The 20673-nt window shown below is 46.2% G+C and overlaps 2 protein-coding genes and 1 pseudogene across 16 annotated transcripts in view; 1 reads left to right on the top strand and 2 right to left on the bottom strand.

The window, feature by feature from the left end:
- Window positions 1-3272: 3272 nt before the first annotated feature.
- LOC129018750 (putative uncharacterized protein ZNF516-DT) lies at window positions 3273-6105 on the bottom strand (annotated as a pseudogene).
- ZNF516 (zinc finger protein 516) overlaps window positions 6072-20673 on the top strand; it is a 152207-nt gene continuing 137605 nt past the window's right edge. For 5 of the 15 annotated variants that reach the window (XR_010124205.1, XM_063653840.1, XM_054460589.2 and 2 more), the window contains exon 1: window positions 9852-9940. The gene's annotated coding sequence lies outside the window, so the exon portion shown is untranslated. Of the gene's footprint in view, window positions 6247-6577; window positions 6692-8426; window positions 9423-9846; window positions 9941-10097; window positions 10212-20673 lie in introns of those variants that run through there. The other 10 variants (XM_063653839.1, XM_054460584.2, XM_063653837.1 and 7 more) reach the window with 9 other exon arrangements.
- Window positions 7955-9927, bottom strand: LOC129018751 (RNA-binding protein MEX3A-like). Its single transcript, XM_054460591.2, has 2 exons — window positions 9705-9927; window positions 7955-8635 (listed from the first exon to the last, which is right to left on the bottom strand). Exons 1-2 carry the CDS (start codon window positions 9925-9927, stop codon window positions 8487-8489), a joined length of 372 nt encoding a protein of 123 aa, XP_054316566.2. The 3' UTR covers window positions 7955-8486.

Genomic DNA, 20673 nt, shown 5'->3' with positions numbered 1-20673 from the left:
AAAGTCATCTGCTTGTAAGTCGTAAATAAGCTCTGAAAAAACACCACCAGAAAGAATTTAACACCAATTTGGCCATAGGGTGGCTTCATGTTGTTACAGTTTCCATTTGGGAAGGCGGTAAGTCTTTCTGCATATTTCTTTTGAAGCTTACAAGGTGAGAAAAGACAAAGACAGCCAAATAAGGAAATCAATCATTTTAGGTAACAGAAGAAAAATTCTTGAGAATTGTTTTTGCTGAAATTACAGTCACTCTATTTTTATTATTTATTTATTTATTTATTTTATTTATTTATTTATTTATTTTTAGAGATGGCGTCTCGCTCTGTCGCCCAGGCTGGAGTGCAGTGGCGTCATCTCGGCTCACTGCAAGCTCCGCCTCCCGGGTTCACGCCATTCTCCTGCCTCAGCCTCCCGAGTAGCTGGGACTACAGGCGCCGCCACCACGCCCGGCTAATTTTTATATTTTTAGTAGAGACGGGGTTTCACCCTGTTAGCCAGGATGATCTCGATCTCCTGACCTCGTGATCTGCTCGCCTCGGCCTCCCAAAGTGCTGGGATTACAGGTGTGAGCCACCGCGCCCAGCCTATAGTCACTCTATTAATCAGTTTTTTCTAAAAGTTCTCTCCTGCATGTACAATCTATGTGTCTTTAAGACAGGCAAAATTGTACCTAGCTACATGCTACAACATGGATGAGCTTGAGGACATTATAGTAAAAATTAGCTGGGCATGGAGGCGCACGCCTGTAGTCCCAGCTACTCGGGAAGCTGAGGCAGGAGAATCTCTGGAATCCGGGAGGCGGAGGTTGCAGTGAGCCGAGATCGCACCACTGCACTCCAGCCTGGCGACAGAGCTAGACTCCGTCTCAAAAAACCTGGCGACAGAGCAAGACTCCGTCTCAAAAAAAAAGGCTACAATGGTAAATTTTATATTATATGATTAAAAAGTCCCTCACCCACCCCCGCCAAAACTGTGGCTGGCCTCTCCACCAACAAAATGTCTTTATTCCTTAATTATGACAACTCATTCATATGCTGACCACTTCTTTTCTTATGGTTCTGTTTCTTACACCAGCGAACCCCCTGAATGCCAAGGCGGCTTTCCTTCGAACTGTATCATGTATGTGTCAAATGAGATCTCACGCAAAGGTCTTCCCTACTCAGTTTCATTACAAGTGTACCTAGCCTACCCACAGTGAAGGAGATATTGCTGGTTCCCTTATTTCATTTTCAGTTCCGTTAGAAAAGTTTGCATAAACATGCACATATAATCAGTTATGCATGGTGAGCCATAATGAGCTTTGGGGGCAGAGAAAGTCAATGGTTTTGCTGTTGTAAGAAAGTGTGGTGTTAATAGGTCACAACCTATCTGTTAAGTAATTAACATACTGTAGGATTATAAGAAAAGGTAATAAGAAAAACAAGTCCCTTTCTTCCTTAACATGGGCAATCTTTCAAAAGAGGAATCTTTATTGAATTTGTCTTTCCTTAAATGAATTCTGGTCTGTGGCCTAGTTCCTTTTATTCTTCAAACCGTTCTCAACCACATCTGTGGAATTCTGTATCAGCAATTGTGAAGCCAGCTGTTGCTGAGAGTCTTTTACTTAAGTTGAAATTAAGAACAGATTTGAGGGTCGTCTACCTGCTGTGAAGTCCTGATGGAGTTACCAAAAACTGCAAATGGTGAGAAAATGTGACTGCAGTTGCTTGAACTGCTAGTACATTTTCTACAATGTCTTCTCCTCCATTGCAAAAATACCCTAACTCTGTGATCCAATGTCGTCTTTATCATTATTCAAAATATATGCACAAAAATCAGTAAGAGGAAAATCTATGTTGCAATAACAATAGTGTATGGGTCAGCAAGGGTTTTTTTTTTTTTTTTTTTTTTCTGTGTGGAAAACAAGGACAGATTGTTAACAATGCTGGTTCCGTGGGAAAGTTCTTAAGATTTCTGCTACTGGGAAAATGAGTAAGGCGTTCTCTGTCCCACACACATGGGTGCATTTTGCATCCAATCTTGAGGCGATGCTTTGTGGATTATTCAGCAAACTAAAAATTCAGGCATACTACCTGTTGAAGGCATCCTTTGACTTGAATACAGAAGAGGGAGGAACAAATTTTCACAAAAGTGTTTCAAGCAACGTGCAAGTCTCAACCGTGATTAAACCTAAGTCACTGTCAGTTTGACCTCAAATAAAAGACCCCACAAGAGAAAGCTCGGTAAGAAGCCATCTTAGCGTAAACACGGGAGACTCTGGGTGTAGATTACATTAGAAGTGATTTCCTTTGTGTGTGTGTGTGTGTGTGTAAGAAATGTATACGATAACTGAGATAGTTTCCTAAATTAAGATTTAAAATAGTCTGTTAACTTTAGATTTAAGCAGTCTGAAACCACTTCATAGAAGACTCTATTTAAAATGTAATCATAATTTTGCCACACCATCCACGGAGGGGATTATCCTATGTTAAATTCCACATGGATACACCCTTGCTGAAGGACTGTTTCTTCCCTCCTCCATATTCAAATGCAGTGTATTCTCTGAATTTTTTAGTTCCATGAAAAGGAAAGATTTCAGGAAAAAAAAAAAAACCCAACACATTAGGATTGGTGTAATATTTTTGAAACCATCTTAAACAAATAGCCAATTTCCATTTATACACAAAATAGTTACCTATTCCAAACAGTACAAAGGGAGTGAACAGCTGTACTCCTAAAACAGTCTTTACCTAGGAATACTTGATAATTTAAATCAAATTTATCCCTAATCCACTCTGAAATCTCTAAATTTAAGTTACTTCAGAAAACAAAAGATTACTCCTTGACTTAGTTGCATAATTCTTCTTTCTCAGATATAATTTAGACAATCCTAATAAATTTACACAAAGATAGGGTTAATATTATTTACTAATGAGTAGCACACCCAACTGTCTAATCAGAGCACTTAAATTTTTGAGCATGAATATTTAATACGTATTTTTTAGTTTGTCTTCGATTTTATGCTATAGTACAGACAGTTTCACTTCCAGCTTTCAGGCACTCGAGGCCTTTTTTTTTTTTTTTTTTTTTTTTTTTTGCGGGGGGCGGAGTTCTTTTTGGTTTATACTCTGAGCTATTTTTTTAATGGAAGTCCTCGAGAACGTTTCTAAACGTCCTCAATCCCTCCATAACCATTGAACAGCATTTCATCACAGGTTGAAAGGAGTGGAGTCCCAAAGGCTGAACGAATAATTCATTAGACAATAGCAAGGGAAAATGCTTTCTTTCCCCCATTTATTTCATTAACCAAAATTATTATCTGTTATAAAATTATAAGTAGAGGGTGGGAGGGGGAAACGAAGAGGTTAATGAATGGGTACAAACATACAGTTAGATAGAAGGAGTAGTTCTAATATTTGATAGCAGCCTACAGTGACTACAGTTAATAACAATGGATTGTGTATTTTGAAATAGATAGAAGACAGAACTTGAAATGTTCCCAACGCATAGAAACAATAAATACTCCAGGTGATGAGTACCCTAAGCGCCCCAACTTGATCATTACACATTCTACGCTTGTAACAAATACACGTACCCCATACATGTGTAAAATATCACATCACTAAAAGAAAACAAGTAGCCAAAATCAACCATTAATATTCAACCATTAATACTGCTGACTTTGCCCCATCCAAATACTATAATTTACTTAAGCCTTTCAAAATAGCAGAAGCTTTCCTGGGCCATTCCAGGGGCAGTGTCCTTAATCCCTAATGGTTACTTTAAGTGTTTGAAGCTATTAAAACAGTTGAAATGTTGGCAATGCTAAATATGGTTACAGGAATAGTATGGAAACTTAATATTAAACATTTGATTTTTATACCTTTTTTTGTGTGTGTGGAGTGAGCTAAGAATAGTGCATTGACAAATGAACAACCACCAGTCACTTGTGTACAATCAATGTGAACACGTTTCAATTGTCAGTAACAAAATGATGCTGGCCCTCCAGCTGCCATTTTCTAGGTCGGCCACACCAGACACCAGGACTTAACTCTTGCCCATCCATCAAATTACGCTCTCAGATTTCGCATGCACTGTAGATAAATGTGTAAGAAAGGAAATGGTTTAAAAGCACAATATTATTGCAGACAGACAATGCCCTGAGTGAAATCACATGTGGGTGAGACTTAAGACAGGGCCCTAAACCGGCTAGAAAAAGGAAGCAAGTCACGAACAGTTTTAAGTGGAGGGGTTTGGAAGTCTTGATCACCATTCAATGATCTGCCTTGTCCATTTTCAACACGTGGAAATTGTTAGTGCAAGATTGTAGTTTTAAATAGACCCAAGAATGCAGATGAATGTAGGTTTACAGGACTGACTCATATTCATTCCAAAATCCTACCAAAAAGCTATTAACGTGTCAAGTCTTCAAATTTTAATCTTTGTTGTTACCTACATGTATGTAATAATATGTGTATACGAGCCATTTACAGCTTTGTAATTAACTGAATTTGGGGATACTTTCTTTGTGCATTTTCACAGTGTACTGAAATGAATGGTGAGCACGTCAATACTTTTCGGTGAATCAGACTTAAATGTGATTGCTGAAGAATACATCCCACTTCGGCATTCATGCTGAAGCCAGCAACAATTGTCCGTGACCTTTAACATGCCTGCTCTCCAAATCAGTGCAGATCGTTAGTCACACGGAGCTTACATTTTAGGACTCGCGGATCCTTCATAGCAGAGGTTCTCCCGGTCTTTCTGCCTGACTCCCCCCCGCCCCCCGACCCCGACTCCGACCCACACTCCCCACCCCCACCCCCCCACCCAGAAACATCACACATGCAGAATGGCCCCGCGTCTGATCTCCAGCTTTCGGGCACAAGCGCCTCCCTTTGCAGCGCGTCTGGAGTAGTTTCTTTTGTAAATTACGCCCTAAGTTGGGGAGGGCCGCGGGCTGCGAGTGTGAGGCGCAGAGGGAGACGCCGCCGCTGAGGTAACCGCCAGGATTGCAGCGCTGACTGCTACGCGGAGCCACGTTGGGGCGTTTTGGACGGAATCCACCTCCACTGCGGAGTTATCACGAGGAGAAGGAGAACAATATGGCCAGGAGCCTGGTGGGAGAAGATAGTGTTACCCCTCCGCAGGCCGCAGCTCCCCGGGTCTACGTCACCGGCGGTGAAGGGGCGCTCGCCCTCTCTAGCTCCGACCCGCCCCGCCCCTCCCCTCCCCTCCCCCGCCCCCGCGCGCCCTCCCTCCCCTCCCCCACCCCGGCCATCCCTGCCCTGTAACAGGAGAGCATTTTGGAGTCAAATTAGGATTTCTAGTCCCAGACTCAACTTATTACAACTAACTACTGCTCGTGGGGAGTAGGTGAGGTGAAGAAATGAAGTTTTAAGAACAGAAAAATAAGAGTTGAACTTTCAAGGCTACCAGTAAACAACCCCTTCATTTTTAAATGGCCATGTGGCAGAGCCGCTGTTTGAAGTCTTTCCAGCGGGACCTCTGTGACCCTTGATTCAGGACTTAATGTATTGATCCTGCATCTGAACACCCCTAGAGGCATTTACCAGGAAGTTGAGTGACACGCACACGCTACGCCGTGTGTAATGCACACGCACCTGGGACCCCCGAAGGGGTGTCCCCATTTCAGTCCAGATGGGGCGCAGTGCCCAGGTGCCCGCCGGCGGGACCCGCATCCCGAGCACGTCTGTACGTATGGATGCGCGTGTGCGCGCGGAAACGGCCTCCGGGAGCCGGGGCTGCCGCAGCCTTAGACCTTGACGAGGGGCGACCACTGGCCGCTGGAATCGTGATTCAGTGCTATTAGGGGAGAAATTGGCTGTGTCTGAGTCACTGCAAGCCTCCAGACTGTCCCCGCAGTGTGGCAGAACTTTGTGCTGATGAGACAATAGTGGAGTGTGCGTTTCCTACAGGGCAGACCATTCCCGGGCTGGGGGAAGCCTCCGGCCTGCGCCGGGCCGTGGGCGCCTGGCCCCCTCCCCGTGCCGCGCAGCCCCCCGAGCCCGGCCGGCGCCGGGGCCCCCACGGGGCGGACGCGTCCGGGGCGCGCGCGGGCGGCGCGAGGAGGGGGCCGGGCGCGTGGCGGGCCCGGCGCGCCCTCGCGCGTCCCCCGCGCCCGGGCGCAGCTGGCGCGGTCGGTCTAGTGCAGCGCTCGGCTCCGCGCCGCGGGCGCTCGGCTTCACCTTCAGATGCGCGGGGCGTGCGCGTCCTCCTCCCCAGGCCCGCCGCCTCCCCGCCAAGGTAGGGGCCGCGGGCGCCGGGAGGGCTGCGCCGCAGGGGCCGCGGGCAGGCTGTGGGCGCGGGGCCCGGAGCCCCGACGTGCCCCGGACTCTGGTGTGCGCCGCTGGGGGTGGGGGGGAGGCGCTGGGGAGGGGGGTGCGCCGGGGAGGGTCCCCCCGGGCGCGGGGAGGGCTACTTGGCTTTCCCGGTGGGTAGTTGCTCTGCTCTGCCTTTCCAGGATAGGGGAAGATGCAACTTCGGGCGGCGGGGCGAGCGCCCGGGAGGTGGTTTTTACCGCAGTGGAGGGGCGGGGTGGGGGCCGGGGTGGGAGCGCGGAAGAGCCTCTGGCTTTGTACACTTCGTCAAAGGCGACGCGGGAGGAGGGGAGCTCGGATGCGCTCTCCATCCATTAGGAGACAAAGAGCAAATTGCCTTACTTTAAAGTAAAACGCTCCGGCTAATGAAGGTGGGTGATGGGGCTGCGGGCCCGAGGAGCCACTTCAATTATTAAGGGTTTGGCGGATGGGATCGATGCCTGTGGGCACCGCGCGCTGCTGCCTAGGGGACGTGTTTGCGTGGAGGGGGGGTGGCCTTGTTTTTTACGGCCCCCTCCCCGGCTACTTGCCAGTCTGCTGGGAGCTTCTAAGTGACCCTAACGTTAAAGAAGTGAGAGGTCCTGGAAGGGAAGTTCGGGCGGGGGTGGGGGTGGGGGCGAGGGTCTGGCACCGACTCGGAGAGGGGTGGGCAGGGACTCCTCGGAGCTGCGCCCCGCCGGGTGCGGGTGGGGGAGGCCTCGGTGGCGAGATGAACCCGGGTGTGTGAAGGAAGAATGCGGTGGGGTGTGTGTGGTTGGGCGGGAGGTGGGGGGAGGCGCCTCCGCTGCCATTTCCAGGGAGAACTAACAGACTGAATAGTTACGATCAGTATTTAGATTAAACCGCCTCAAGTTTTAACGAAACTTTGTATGAATAAGTTTGTTAAATGGCAGCCGAGTGGGGTATTTAAAAGCAGCAGTTTATGTGTGCGGTGAGGAAAGCCAGCGGACCCCCGCAATTAGGGACCAGAGGGAACCAGCCTTTTACCCGAAAAATGTGGGTCTGTAAGTCAGCCCCATCTATTATCAGCGTTAATAAGCTTCCCGCAGCAGACCGGGAGCTCTGGGGGCTGTGTGTGTGTCTTACTCATTCCGCTGATAAAGAGTCACTGGGTCTCCGGGTGTGCAAAGATCAACTTGCGCAGCCCTCTTTTTAAATATATTCATTCTGTGCTTTATTTAATCCAGATGCACAAAAAGCCATTTGCTGCTGCATTGTTGGTTTACATTTTTTTGAAAAGGCGACTGGTGTAACCTGTGGAATTTGAAATGCAAATAAGAGCCTGTGGGAGTAGAGGCAGAACAGATCAGCATTTATAAAGTGGAAAAGATTTAATGTCTTTGAAATCATTGCAGGGGAAGAAACTGGAGGGGGAGTGTGATTTTTCAGGGAGTGAATTGTGACGTCAGGTCTTTTTGGAAAAGATGTTATTTTTAAGGTCTGAAACCCGGCTAGGTGAAGTGCTTACAGGAAAAACAGATTACAAGATTAACATCTGTTAACATGATCGTTTATCTCCAGCCAAAAATAGGTCAGTTCTTTCTTAAGGAAACACGATTGCTGGCGCATGCTTAAATAATAAAATCAAAACGGCGAGTTCATAAATTAGGAACGAGCGTTTGTTACACTCTGCTCTGTGAAGAAACGTTTTTTAATTTCGAGATCAATGGAAGGTCAAAGTCTCTTTTCGATGTAGAGAGCAACTCTTTCCCCTGCGTCGGCCCCCGCCCCCCCCCCCCCGAACCGCGGAATGACCCCTCCTTCTTACTCGGAGCTCCCTTTCCGCCTCCACTCCCTTGGTTAATTTCTCTTTCCATCCTTTGTGGAAGTACAAAATATATTTAAATGGATATCGTCTGACGCCTCCCTACTTAAAGAAGGCAAACTCTGCGCAGATGGCTAACTTTCAGAGCTCTGCTGTTGTTTTACCATTAAATGAAACGGTAGGGAGGAGAGGAGGAAAAAAAAAAAGGAAACAGCTTTGCGAAGTCTCCCTGCCCCCTGGGCGTGAGTGACGGCTCTGCTGGCCAATCCGCAGCGGCTTTCTCCATCCCGGAGGTAATTTGGGGTGTGAGTGTGTGTGAGCGAGCGCGCGCGCGCGTGCATGAGCCCATGTGTCTGCACACTGAAGTCTGGCCAGCCCCGCGCATCCGCAGGCTTCTGCATTTACACAGATGTGTAATGTAGACGTGGACACGCTTGTATTCGAGTCAGTTCGGCTACATGGGCACGCAGCAGCCCCCACGGAGCGCCTCCCCCTCCGAACGTTCTGTGAAGCATGGGATTTAGAAGCACTTTCAGATTCAGGTCGGAACCTGCAGAAGGGGAAGAAAAGAGGAGGGCTGTGATTGTTTCTCAGCAACTGGGGACTCGAAACGTGCGGTTTCTTCGGCCTTGGTGCCTGGGCAGGCGCGCCCTGGTGCGTTTTTGGTCCAGGTGATGATGGAGCCCACTCGCCCGGGCAAAGCGAACTGAGAACGCGGATTGCGGAAACTGATGTGAACTCGTAAAAAAGTGAAGGGCAGTATGTGTCTTCCAACTTCACATTTTATTTTCTCACTGTGAGTTGCTGCTTAGTCCCTGGCAAATTCTAGAAGGTGAAGCGCTCGTGGCCAGTGAAAGTTCGGCTGCCCACCCGCCTCCTGAACGCTGCGCCCTGGCTGCGTCTGCCCCGCACAATGGGCGTATTCACGGGCACAGCGCGTCACCGGCCACCCTACGCTTGCAGCTGACTTACTGTGGCACCGACTTTCCCAGGAATATCGGTAGTGATGTGTGTGGCTCGCGTAGTACGCACCTCGGGAAGCGTACGGACCCGACCTGAGCCGAGCAGCATCTCCGTGTAAATGTTGGAGACGCGGTGTCTTCCGGGAGCACCGCGGGGTTGCTGCGCTTCTGTACCCACCGGGATGGGGATGATGCAATGGAGAGGTTAAGGACCCACGTGCCCACTTCCTCCCCGGAGACCCCTGCAGGGAGACCCCTGGGAAGGACCTCGTCCATGCGCGGGTGTGCCCGGCCACCAGGCCGCACCGAGGTCACCCGAGGGTCCGTGGGCGACCTTCGTCCTCCCTTTCTGCAGGAACCTAACTGGGTTACAAGGTAGCGTCCGACCCCGCGCCTTCCCTCCCACTCGGGCCATTTCCGCCCCCCAGCCCGAGTTCCACCCGATTCTGCCCCTCCCCAATCTCAGGAGCTGGCGGAACCGGGACTGGGCAGCCCTGGGAGGTGTCGTTGGATTAAATCATTCCTATTTCGGTGTGTCTGAGCAGCAGCGGCGCTGGGGCGCTACTGGGGGACCTGGGGCACGCGCGGCCAGGGGCCGGGGGCGAGAGCGCAGGGCGGCCCTGTGGGCTGGGGGCGGGTCGGGGCGGGGGTACTCACCTGCCCGCCCCGGCGTGGGGGCGGTGGCCGCTTGTTGCTGGGCTGCCAGGAGGAGGGCCGTGGGCGGGGCGGGAAGGGGCGGAGAAGCACGGGGAGGGCCTGGCCCGCCGCCCCCGCCCCCCGGCGCCCGCCCCCCGCCCCCGTCATGTGGAGCGGACGTCACACGCTTGCACTGTAACCCAAGAAGTGAAAGAGACGGACCCACAGCCCAACTTCGCACCATAACAAAGGCGGGGGTCTGTGCGGGCCGGGGGGCGGGGGCGAGCGGGGCGGGCGGGGGGAGCCGGCGGGGGCGGGAGCGAGGCCCGGAGGTGGAGAGAGGGGGCTGCGGGGGGAAGGGCAGGCCGCGGGGTGGGGGGAGCGAGCGGATGGGGGTGTGGAGGGCCGGGGCCGGGGAGGGGGGCGGGTCCGGAACTGGGGTCTGCGCGGGGCTCCGGGCCGGGCCAGGCGGGGGTCCGCGCGGCGGCGTGGACCGGGCTCCGGGGGCCGAGGCGCGGCGGAGGCCAGGTAATTGGTTTCTATTTTAAACTTCACTTTGTTCTGGCGGAGGTGGGGCGGTGGGAAAGGCGTGGCCCCGAGGACGATTACATAAGTGTTCACACCTGAACCGGTCTTGCGCCCGCGAGCGGATTTGGGGTGGGAGTTGGCGGTGGGCAGCCGGGCTCGGGGCGCCTCGCGAGGGGCTGCTACGTGGGGGTTTTGTGTCCTGCGTGTGTGTCCTCACAGTGTCTCGACGGTAAAGAGGCCGGGGATGGCTCTGTGGACTGCCTGGGAAAGCCCAGATGTGCCCGTGGGCGTTGGGCTGGCCTTCCAGGGGTGTCCTTTGCGTAACAAAGGACGAAGCCCTCGGACCCTCCGGTCCACTCGTCGTGCTGACTTAACCAGCAAGTCACAAAAGGAACTTTAGTGGGGATCTTCCTTACACATACAGCAGAAAGGCATTGCCTCCCTCAGCCTGCCATGCAGTCTCGAATCTTGATTGAAGGTGATTTAAAAGCTGAGTGATGTACGTTCACCATGGGGCTATGGAGTAAATACTGTTAAAGATAATGACTCGAGTAGATGCAACGGTGGCTAGCCTCCCAAAAGGAGCTTTTTCAGCTTATTTTAAAAACCACCCTATTAATATGATTGAAGTATTTCGGTTTAGGGATGTGTTACTTAAAAGAGCCACGCATGCATGTTATTTGATAGAAACTGGCTACTGCCATGTAAAATAAAAAGAGCTCATTTTATCATTTGTTTGTTCCAGCTTCATTTTCACTTGCATTCTTTATGTTGTCAAGTAACTGTTATTTATATTTACACAGACCAGCCAGAATTAACTATGCTACATACCACTGTTGTGCATGGGTCTGAGAACCCCTCGCCCCCTCTTAGTAAAATTGGAGAGTGAAGTTGCGGAGGAGCCTGCCGTGGTGTGTCAGGGGTTTGAGAGTTAGGTTACTTGTAGGAGGACATCTTTAGTTTCACAGGAGTGACCCCCATGGCCATCTTGAATGGGCTCTGGGATGAATTGAACTCTGTGTAAGACCCACAAGTATTTTGGTAATTGAATTTGAATTTCGGTGTGTTAAGGTACAAGCATGTCTAATGTTTTTCTTAATTCATTGGTAGGGCTTTGTTTTCTTACATTTGCTAATTTGAATATACTGAACTACCAGAGCGCATTAACCTTCTAAAAAAATAATAATCCCGGTGGATCTGTAATAAAACTCACCAAGAGGAATGGGGATGCCTCTCTAGAATGAAACACAACACCAAAATAGCAGGTTTAGTAGGTACAGCTTTCAATAATGCAGAGAGAGATGGGAGTTCTGCTTATTTTTACTTCTGAAAGCTTTTATTAGAATAATCTTTCCAAATGGCTTAATATCCTGAAATACACTATATCAAGAACTTTAACTTTGAGAAATGCGTCTGCTATGAATTGTTAACATCCTGAGAATAGTTTACCTCACCAATGTTTTCCCATTGTTATTTGTAAACAACCTTCAGATCTACTAATTTAGGGATTTTATTTTTCCTGGAACCCTGAAGTCCTACATTTCTAACTTTTTTTTTTTTTTTTTTTGGTAAGATGTTGTCCCAGAGACCAAAATTGACTGAAGGGAATGAGAGAGGTCTTTGAAAACAGGTCACAATGTGAAAAGCACTTTGTCTCCACTTTCATAAATGAAACTTTTAATTCCATTTACCTAACTTCCCCCTACAAGGAGATATTTGAGTTTTATAAGTGAAGCATTTGATGTGATTAAGTTTAGCAACGTATGTGAAAAAGGAAAGGAGACTTTAAGAATACTTTGAAATGAGGTATACTCCAACAGATGGTTTTCAGTCTTACCAAATGGGGAAAAATGATAATGTGACCTAGCAATTTACGTAGAGTTTAGTCATGGATTATTCTTGAAAAACCAGTACTCAGTGTATTGGGTTGTTGTGGATTTTTTAAAATTCATTTTCCAGAATACGTATTGGTCTTATAATTTAAGAGAAGGAATCTTTTAAAAGAATTTGGTGGGAGTGGTTGTAAGTCTGACTGGAGACTGTGTTTAGAGTTTCAGCTGCATTATACCTTAATGCTGTAGAGATGGAGACTGAAATATAAGCTGACTGCATTCTGCAGCAGGGAGCTTGTCCAAACGTGTGCACTTTCCTGTATAATATGCTTGTTTAAATGTTGAAGACATGCATTATTTTGTTTTGTACTCTATTTCGATTTAGGAGAAAAGGACTTGTGTTAATTACCTAATTAAAAGTGGTATTTTGCTTATTACTAGATTTCCAACTGAAGAAAGCATTGCTATTAAATGTGCAGGAAACACGTATCAGCTTTCTCTTTGGTTTTCAGCTGGCCAAATTTAACTGGAGATGTGTAACTTTCTCAGTGATAGACATGGATTTGATTATTAGTAATAGAACTGTAATGGAAGAAGGTTAAATTTATTTGATTAGGTATCTGCATTATAAATGTTTGAACTTGGAAGTCACATTTCTTCTTCAAAAGCAGACATCTTTAATGCTGTAAATGTTTATACATTTTAGTGCTTGGATAAAGCTATTCTGACACACTCAATTAGTTCTTTCAAAAATGCATCTCTTTGCTGTCCCTCCCCCTCCCCCTCAAAAGTTCTAGAAGCTGTAGGAAAAGTTGAGTTGCCTATCTTACTGAACGTAGTCCAAGGAGTACCCGTGGGTTTGTTCACTGCTCAGGGAGCTGGACGTGTGCCGCTGTGACTTCCTTTGCACATCCTTGCTTCCCTGAATTTGCATTTATTGCCTAACTAGCATCCCGCAAAAAGGCCTTTCCTGGCTGCCTGTGAATTGGCACCTTGGAGCTTCACTTCCAGCATTGTTAATGGCTAAACGTGAAGGACTAATTTTATTACTGCATTTAGCTCACAGGGCCTTGGAAGCGGCCCCTACTCTGTTGTTGGGAACTGCATCTCATTTAGATTTGCATTTTTCAAGTGAATTGTAGTGTCAGGCTGTGCATCCGTTGTGGGGTCTGAGTGGGTGATGGTTGGAATACATCTCCTTGTGTATGAGAGGCACCGAGGGATGTGGAGGTTCTCGGAGGCAGATGGAGGTGGGGGCTGTGGACAAGCCTCTGTTTGTGCAGCAGTGATTATTTGGTTGTTCGACTGTTTGGTTAGGTTCCCTTTGGGCTGGTCGCTAACTGGTGGCATGAGCTGACAGTGTAGCTGTTCTCTTCTTCTCCCTCCCCTCCTGGGGGCTCTCATCCTCAGTCCTTCCACCTGACTGGCCGAAAGTGTAATGGCAGCAGCCTATTACGGGAATGGATCTAGGGACCGTAGAGGACACGGCATTTTTCCAATTCAAGCGCTGGCCTCAGTTCTCTCTGGTCCCAGGAACCAGTGAGTTTGGGAGTGGGGTAGGACATTCTCTTTGATAGAGGAATGACCTCTGCCCTCAGTTAAGACCACCCTCCCACCCACCATTGGATGAGAACTATCAAAATCGTTCGATTTTCAGGAATTTGGAAAAGGCACAAACCTATTTTAAGAAAAGAATCATGTCAAATGTTTACATTTATGAATAATTAATAAAATTAACCTTATGGGAAGAGGAGGAAGAAAGAACAACTTTTACTATGACTTTAGAAGGTTTCCTGTTCTTTAAAAAGTATCTTTATTTTAAAATTAATTTTTCTAACTGAAGAATATTTTAGGGGAATGACTTAAATAGCTATAAGGAAGGATATATTTATAGGGGCTATAAATGCATCGTTTGTATTTGAAATTTCTGGTATCCACTACAGTGTATGAAGTGTATTTTAGATGGACTGGTAAAAACCAGCAGTTGCAACTGTCTGTTTTGCATTCCTTATGCTCTGCATCTGGCCACACGTGACTTGAACAGCTGAAGCTTCTCTTTCCAAAGCTAGCGCCATCATCGTGTTTACGTCTAGCCTGAGATGTTTTCCAGTGGTATACATTCGAATTGTAAAGAAGTGTAATTTGTGCCTCTCAACATGCCTTAAAAGTCATTTCCAAAAAATATCTGGCATTTAATCTTTAATTCAAATGGTACTGAAAATTACAAAGCAGGAGTAATTAGAAATGCAACTATTTTTAGAAAGCAAACATGTAAATATATGTTAAGTAATGACTAAAACACAAGCAGGAGAGTAGGAAAAATTATTTAAAAGACAACTATAGTAGGTTTAGATGCATCTTACCGTATACTGTATTTTAACTCTATGTTAATTCTGGTAGATTGACTTTGTATTCCTGTTTCTGTACCTTCCCCCGCAACCTTGGTCAGAAAGTAAATAAAGTCTATAGAATCTCAGAATTTACTGGGCCAAGAAGAGAGATATATCGTATGTAATTGTGAAATCCAGACAGTTCCTCAACTGAGTGGTGAAAATAGGATGAAATCTTGGTGTTTTATTTTCAAGGCAGAGGGAATCTGGTGTTTTTTTTTTTTTTTTTTCCTTCAAAACCAGGTAGACAATGTCTCTCGCCGCCCTGGGGAGTTGCTGGTGCCGGCTCAGCCTCCAGGATTCAGCTGTCCTGTTATTTTCTTGCTTTTTTAGGAGATGGTGTGCGTAGAGGAAGATGTGGTGTTAGTTTTCAGGACACAGTTAAAGACAGGCTTACAAATCAAGGTTCTCTATTAAAACTATAATTTCTTGTTAATGGCTAAGAATTAAAAATTTTTCAGTGCTATTAACACTTGAAGAACTCTCTAATCCCCCACTCTTCCCATGTGAAAGTAAAGGACATTTGTTTAGGAATTTTTTTCTTTGTTTCAGAAAAGGGCAACATGTGTCTGTCTTTGCCATATGGTACTATTTAACCTATATTGCATGAGCTGACAAGACGCTGTGTTTGGGCATTGATTTATTTTAGCATTCGAGAATGTTCTTTGAAATTTAGTACAGTAAATGATGCATTGAAAGTTGTACAGAGAGGTCGTTTGTGGCTTTAGCAGATTCTTTCTCAGTTGATACTTAAGGGTGTAGTGAACAAGTTTCACTTTTTTTCCCCGATACAATTTTTGTGAGAAATAGTTTGCCATTCAATGCTGAGTGACTGTTAATTCAGGAAAACACAGACTTGAATATGAGTAGTTAAGACTTCTGCTGGTCACAAATAAGGCTAAGAGTTGGGCAGGTCAGAAAGAGAAGATTCATTGTTTAGTTCCTGATTATTCTGGTGATTTTAACCTAGAGCAAAAAAGTATGTTTGTTATTATTATTATTATTTTTGTCGTAAATACTTAGCTTTTGTCCCCATCTTTTTTTTTTTTTTTAAAGAAATGAATTAATGAGCAAATGGACAATCCTATTTAATAGTTCCCCTGAGCTTCTGTGGTGCGGCCCTGGAATTATCTACAGGCAGAACTGAGATGTTTTCACTTAGGCTGTGTTTTGTTTACACATGCTGGTTTGGGGTTTTGGGTAGACCTGTGTTGAATTCACAGGGTGGCTCTTATGCCATGTTGCAGGAATTTATTAATAGGGAACGCCACAGAAGATTCCACCTCCATTTTTAACATTCTGTATGGCTGTCGAGTTGACACCACAGCAAATGTGTCTCCAGACACCTCTCTTGTTGTCTCAGTCTTGTTAGCTTTAATCATCCTGTTTTCTCTGTTTTACGAAAGAAGTAAACAAATTTCTACTCATCCACATGTGTGTCCCCAAAGCAAGGCATACGTGGACTGAAAGGTGGGCTGGGGCTTTGCTTCGAGAACGTGAGCAAAGAGCGTGTGAGTGCACGTTGCCTTTGGTGATGCATCATTTATATTGACATTATCAGTGACACAGACAGAATATTTTTATGCCAGTTTGAGAAAATACCATCGTTCACATTGATAATCATATTCCCACCAGATTTAGATTAATCACTTCAAAGCTTCTGATGTCTTTAGCATGACCATTAGCATAATGATGATAATTTGTTCCTTTGAGTAACACCAAGCATAATTTAAATTAACGTTATTGTGTTGAGTGCAGTGCAACCCCAGGTGCGTAAGTGGCTTCCTTTTTTTCAAAAATGGCTTTTTACTTTTTAAAATGAGAGGCAAGCAAGATGATCTCATTCCTAAAACCAACTTAAAAAATAAAACACTTAGTGTTAATAAATAAGTGAATTCCTAATGTCAAAGTGCTTGCCGTAGCAACATAAACTTGGGGACAATTCTGTAGAGTCATGGGATTAGTGGTTTAGTGGTAGGATTAAAATTAGCCTCAGTAAATTACCCTGGTGACAGAAAAGCAGAATCTGTTAATGGTTTTACAGGAAGATTGGCTTATCAGTTATTTTCTAGGTTGATGAAAGATTATGGGCTGCTAAGAATTTGAACTTGAGAAAGTAAGGTTGATTTTCCTAATATTTACATATTTTAAAGTGTAGATATTGATTAAAAAAGAAAGTTATTACAGTTAGAATTTGGGATTTTATATGTGTGTGGGAGATGATTTACAAACCAGGTTTTTTGCTTAGCTGTGAACATTAAGGGGGCCGTCGAGAGTGTGTGTTTTGGGCAATCCTTAAATCCTGTCCAGGGGAATAGTAGACCATTTTGGAAAGCATTTTAGACGTTTTGGACCCACGAAAACTCCATTTAGATTCCTACAAGGTGGTAGGTGATGAAACTGCACCTTCTTGGCCCAAGCAGGGTTAGGGCGGCCGCCATTTTAGAGTATGGTTTTATAGCGTTAGGAGTGTTACATTGACTCGGTGTAATGACCGTGAAGGAAAGCATTTGCTTTCATGATTGTTTACATTTCTTTGTAAATTTACATTATTTGTATTTGGACTTGTTTTAGGAGGTTAATATAGAGAATCCTATATGTGTTATAACTGCAGGAAACTTAGAGATGATTTTTGAGTGATTCCTGACATTTTACAGGTACTGAAATGCAGAAAGATTTAATAACTGACCCAAGGGCACAGGAATGGTGCAGAGCTCAAATCCAGGCGTCCTGATTCCCAGCTTAGCCTTTTTCTCCATACACTGTGCTGAATGCACAGAATAAGGGGAGGTGAAAGTCCACTCTGAAAAGGAACTTGGTAAGCATGTTGTCATGCTGAGTTAGCACTGCCAAGTGTGGACCTGGCAAATAACCAGGTGTTTAGGGCAGTGTAGGGAGAGCCCCCCTTCAGCTTTGCCTGGATGCTTAGAGCTTGCTCCACAGAGAAGAAACATGTTGAGTAAATGTTTGCATCTTTCCACGGGGATATCGTGTGAGTTGGGCACTGGACCAGTTGTTGCTGTCTGAGGCTGCTGTCACATGGCAGCGCTCAAGGAGGAACGTGGAAAATCTGATCACCAAAGACCAGGCAGCTGTCTGCGCAGATTCCCAGCCCCGCAGTGGGTGCCAGGATACAGGTTTTCTTGGGAAACCCAATGGTTATCACCAATAGTAACATATTTTTATAAGAGAGTAAATACAGAGTGTAAGTGATCAACGTGGGATATAGAAAATCCTAAAAGAAAAAAGTCACCAAAAAATCATAGGGAAAAGGGGTCAGAGAAGACCAGGTCAGTTCTGATAGGCGGCTGGGCCCTGAGACTCAACTTCTTAAGCCAGGAAGATGAAATGCGGATGGGCCAGCTGACGGGGGACATTTGGCACTCGTGGGTTCTCAGTGTGGTGCAGCAGATGACCCGTGACAGACAGACAGATGCCGATGACAGACAGATGCCGAGAGGGAGCTTCCCACAGGAGTGGGCAGGGAAGCGGCAGAGACAGAGTGGATCATGGCAGGTGCTTTCCTCTGAGCTCAGCTTTGGTGCCAGTGGACAAGATGGCCACTAAGAGGAGGTGTTGGGGACCCCAGAGAGCTGAACCCAGGGAAGCGTGCATTCTCCTCCTTTCTTTCCAATGGTCAGGTTGGCTGGGTTGAGCTGCGTCTGCCCCGGGTTGCTGTCTGGACCTTTGCAGATTATTAAACACCTCCTGGAGGAGTCTCCACCCCGCCTGCCTTCTCCAGCAAAGCAGGCAGCTGGGCCAGGGAGCAGGTAGTTTTTCTTTGTTGCGCAAGCGCCACTTAAGAAACAGTGGCCTTTGCATCCTCAACATGAGCAAACGTAGCCAACACCCTAGATTTCTTTTCTTAAGAGGAAAAAAGTTAGTAAATTTAGAATTTTTTTTTCTTTTCTTAAGAGGATAGTACTGAGTACTTTTCATTATTTACCCGAACCTATATACTAGGTGATTTTGCTACCTTTCTAGACATTTCTCAAAATAGGACCAATGAAGAAATGCAGAGACTTATTTAATCAGTGTAGTCATTTATGGACTTCATCCTGTAGGCCGTGGTGTGAGGATTTTTGCAGGCTCGTTTGAGTATCTGGTCATTGAAATCTCACTATCTGTATGTTGGTAATAATAGTTGGCTTGTTTCTACCTGTTAAATTGCATGAGGGAATGAAGTGTGCACGTAAGGTCACACGTTAGATACAGACAGATGCTCCCTAACTTACGACGGGGCTACCTCCCCAGAAACCCATCCTAAGTTGAAGATACTGTTAAGTCGGAAATGCGTTTAATACCCCTCAGTCTACTGAACGTGGTGACATAGCCTCACCTACCTTCAGTGCGCTTGGAATGGGTAAATGGTAGCCGATAGTTGGGCAGAAGCACCTGGCAGTGCAGGTCACCATGAAGTACCGATGTCTACCCTGGAGATGGCGGGGCTGCCGCTGCCGGGCCTGTGGAGGGAGCGGCTCACTGCTTTCTGCTGACTGCCTGTGGCTTCCTCACCTGGTAAAGTTGAAAAAGTGTAAGTCGAACTTTCCTAAGTTGGGGACCATCTGCAGTGAAATAAAAACAAAAATAAAGAACGGGCAATGGAATAATAGGTCGTGATGAGGGGAAAAGCTGGATCACATATGTACATCTTAGGATTCCCTCCCGTTGGTAGATGTGAACCAAAACTTAGGAGGTGAGCTTTCTGGCACCTAAAACAAAAGGCAAAACATGGCCATTGATGCGTTGCACTGACTCTCAGGAAAAAAATGCATCAGTTCTCCCATGAAGGAAAAGCCTCTTTTAGCATTAGCGCTAAAGTAAACTTCTAAACGTTGACTTTAATACTGGTTGTTTTAATACAGGCTATATATTCTTACATAGACAGTGCCTTCATTAACATTCTGAACGCAAATGCTATCGTAGCTTTTGGAAAGTAGTTTCTTATAGCTACTTTGATACAAAAAGCCAAGGGCATAAAAACAAAATACAAGGTATTGAGAGCTACTTTTTGAATTACTATGACAGTATGATGTAAGTTATCAACATTACTGTTTCCCATTAATAGAAATTTTATTTTCATTACTAATGACTTACGAACTTGAATCAAATTGGGCAAATGCCTCAATAACTGGTTCCCTAAATAAATAGCCCACCAGTACTCATTTCCTTTCAACAAACATTGATCAAGTGCCTACTATGAGCAGAGCATTATTCCGAGTTCTTTATGTGTATTATTTAATATGCACAGGTCTTAGGAAACAGGTAGTAATTCCCACCCCCTTTTACCCGAGAGGACACTGAGGCCTGCACAGTTGAGTAACTTCATCAAAGTCCCACAGCCAGCTTATTAAGCAGCCCACCTTTTGGGCCATCCCCCTGAGTGTCCGACCCTGGTCATGCTTGTTACCATGTGTGGAGTTCATTTCATTTTGGTCTGAGCCATTTGGGATTATGTAGCTTTAGAGATGACACTATGGGAGACCAGTGTTCCTCCACCCTTCCTCTTTCTAGATGGCTGGGGTTTCTGAAGCATCATCCAAGAGGGGCTTGGGACAGGCTGTCTGCCTCTTTGGGGTCCCCAGCCTGTCTATGGGCCTGCTCTGTTCTGAAAATAATCAGAAGTTTTGAGTCATCCATCACAAATGAGAAACTTAAGAGAGTGATCTAAAGAGAATTTGATGCCAAAAAAATTCCTGGGTCAGCTGTAGCCATCCCAGTGAGCTGGGGGGACTTGGTCACGTCCTGCCTCTGACCAGGCTCAGTGGCCTTGGATCCTAGGTCAGCTCATGTGCAGTTCCCATGAAGCCCAGAGGGGCTTAAGCCACACCCTCCTCAGCTCAGAAACCTGGGTCTGTATTTGCAAAACTCCAGGGCAGGGGTCAGCAAACGTTTTCCCTAAAGGATCAGATAGTATTTGATGGGACCTGCCTCATAGCTTGAGAGCAGCCCGAGGCAGCCTGGCAGGGAAGAGATGGACTTTATGGGCACTTGACATTCGAGTTCCATGCCATTCACATGTCGCAAAATACTCTTCTTTTGATTTTGTTTTTAATCCCAACCATTTAAAAATGTAAAAACCAGCCGGGTGCGGTGGCCCACGCCTGTAATCCCAGCATTTTGGGAGGCCGAGGTGGGCGGATCACTTGAGATCAGGAGTTTGAGACCAGCCTGGCCAACATGGCAAAACCCCATCTCTACTAAAAATACAAAATTAATTGGGCGTGGTGGCGGGTGCCT

This window comes from Pongo pygmaeus, chromosome 17, assembly GCF_028885625.2.
Source record: "Pongo pygmaeus isolate AG05252 chromosome 17, NHGRI_mPonPyg2-v2.0_pri, whole genome shotgun sequence".
Classification (NCBI taxonomy): Eukaryota; Metazoa; Chordata; class Mammalia; order Primates; family Hominidae; genus Pongo; species Pongo pygmaeus.
This window is presented reverse-complemented; position numbering and strand designations above follow the sequence as displayed.

What these genes read in the sequence shown, in the direction of transcription:
- LOC129018751 (XM_054460591.2), bottom strand. Translation starts at nt 9,927, where the DNA reads ATGGTGCGAAGTTGGGCTGTGGGTCCGTCTCTTTCACTTCTTGGGTTA. An exon ending in CCCCACGCCGGGGCGGGCAG is followed by an intron (nt 8,636 to 9,704) that starts GTGAGTACCCCC and finishes CCCCTTCTGCAG; the next exon opens with GTTCCGACCTGAATCTGAAA.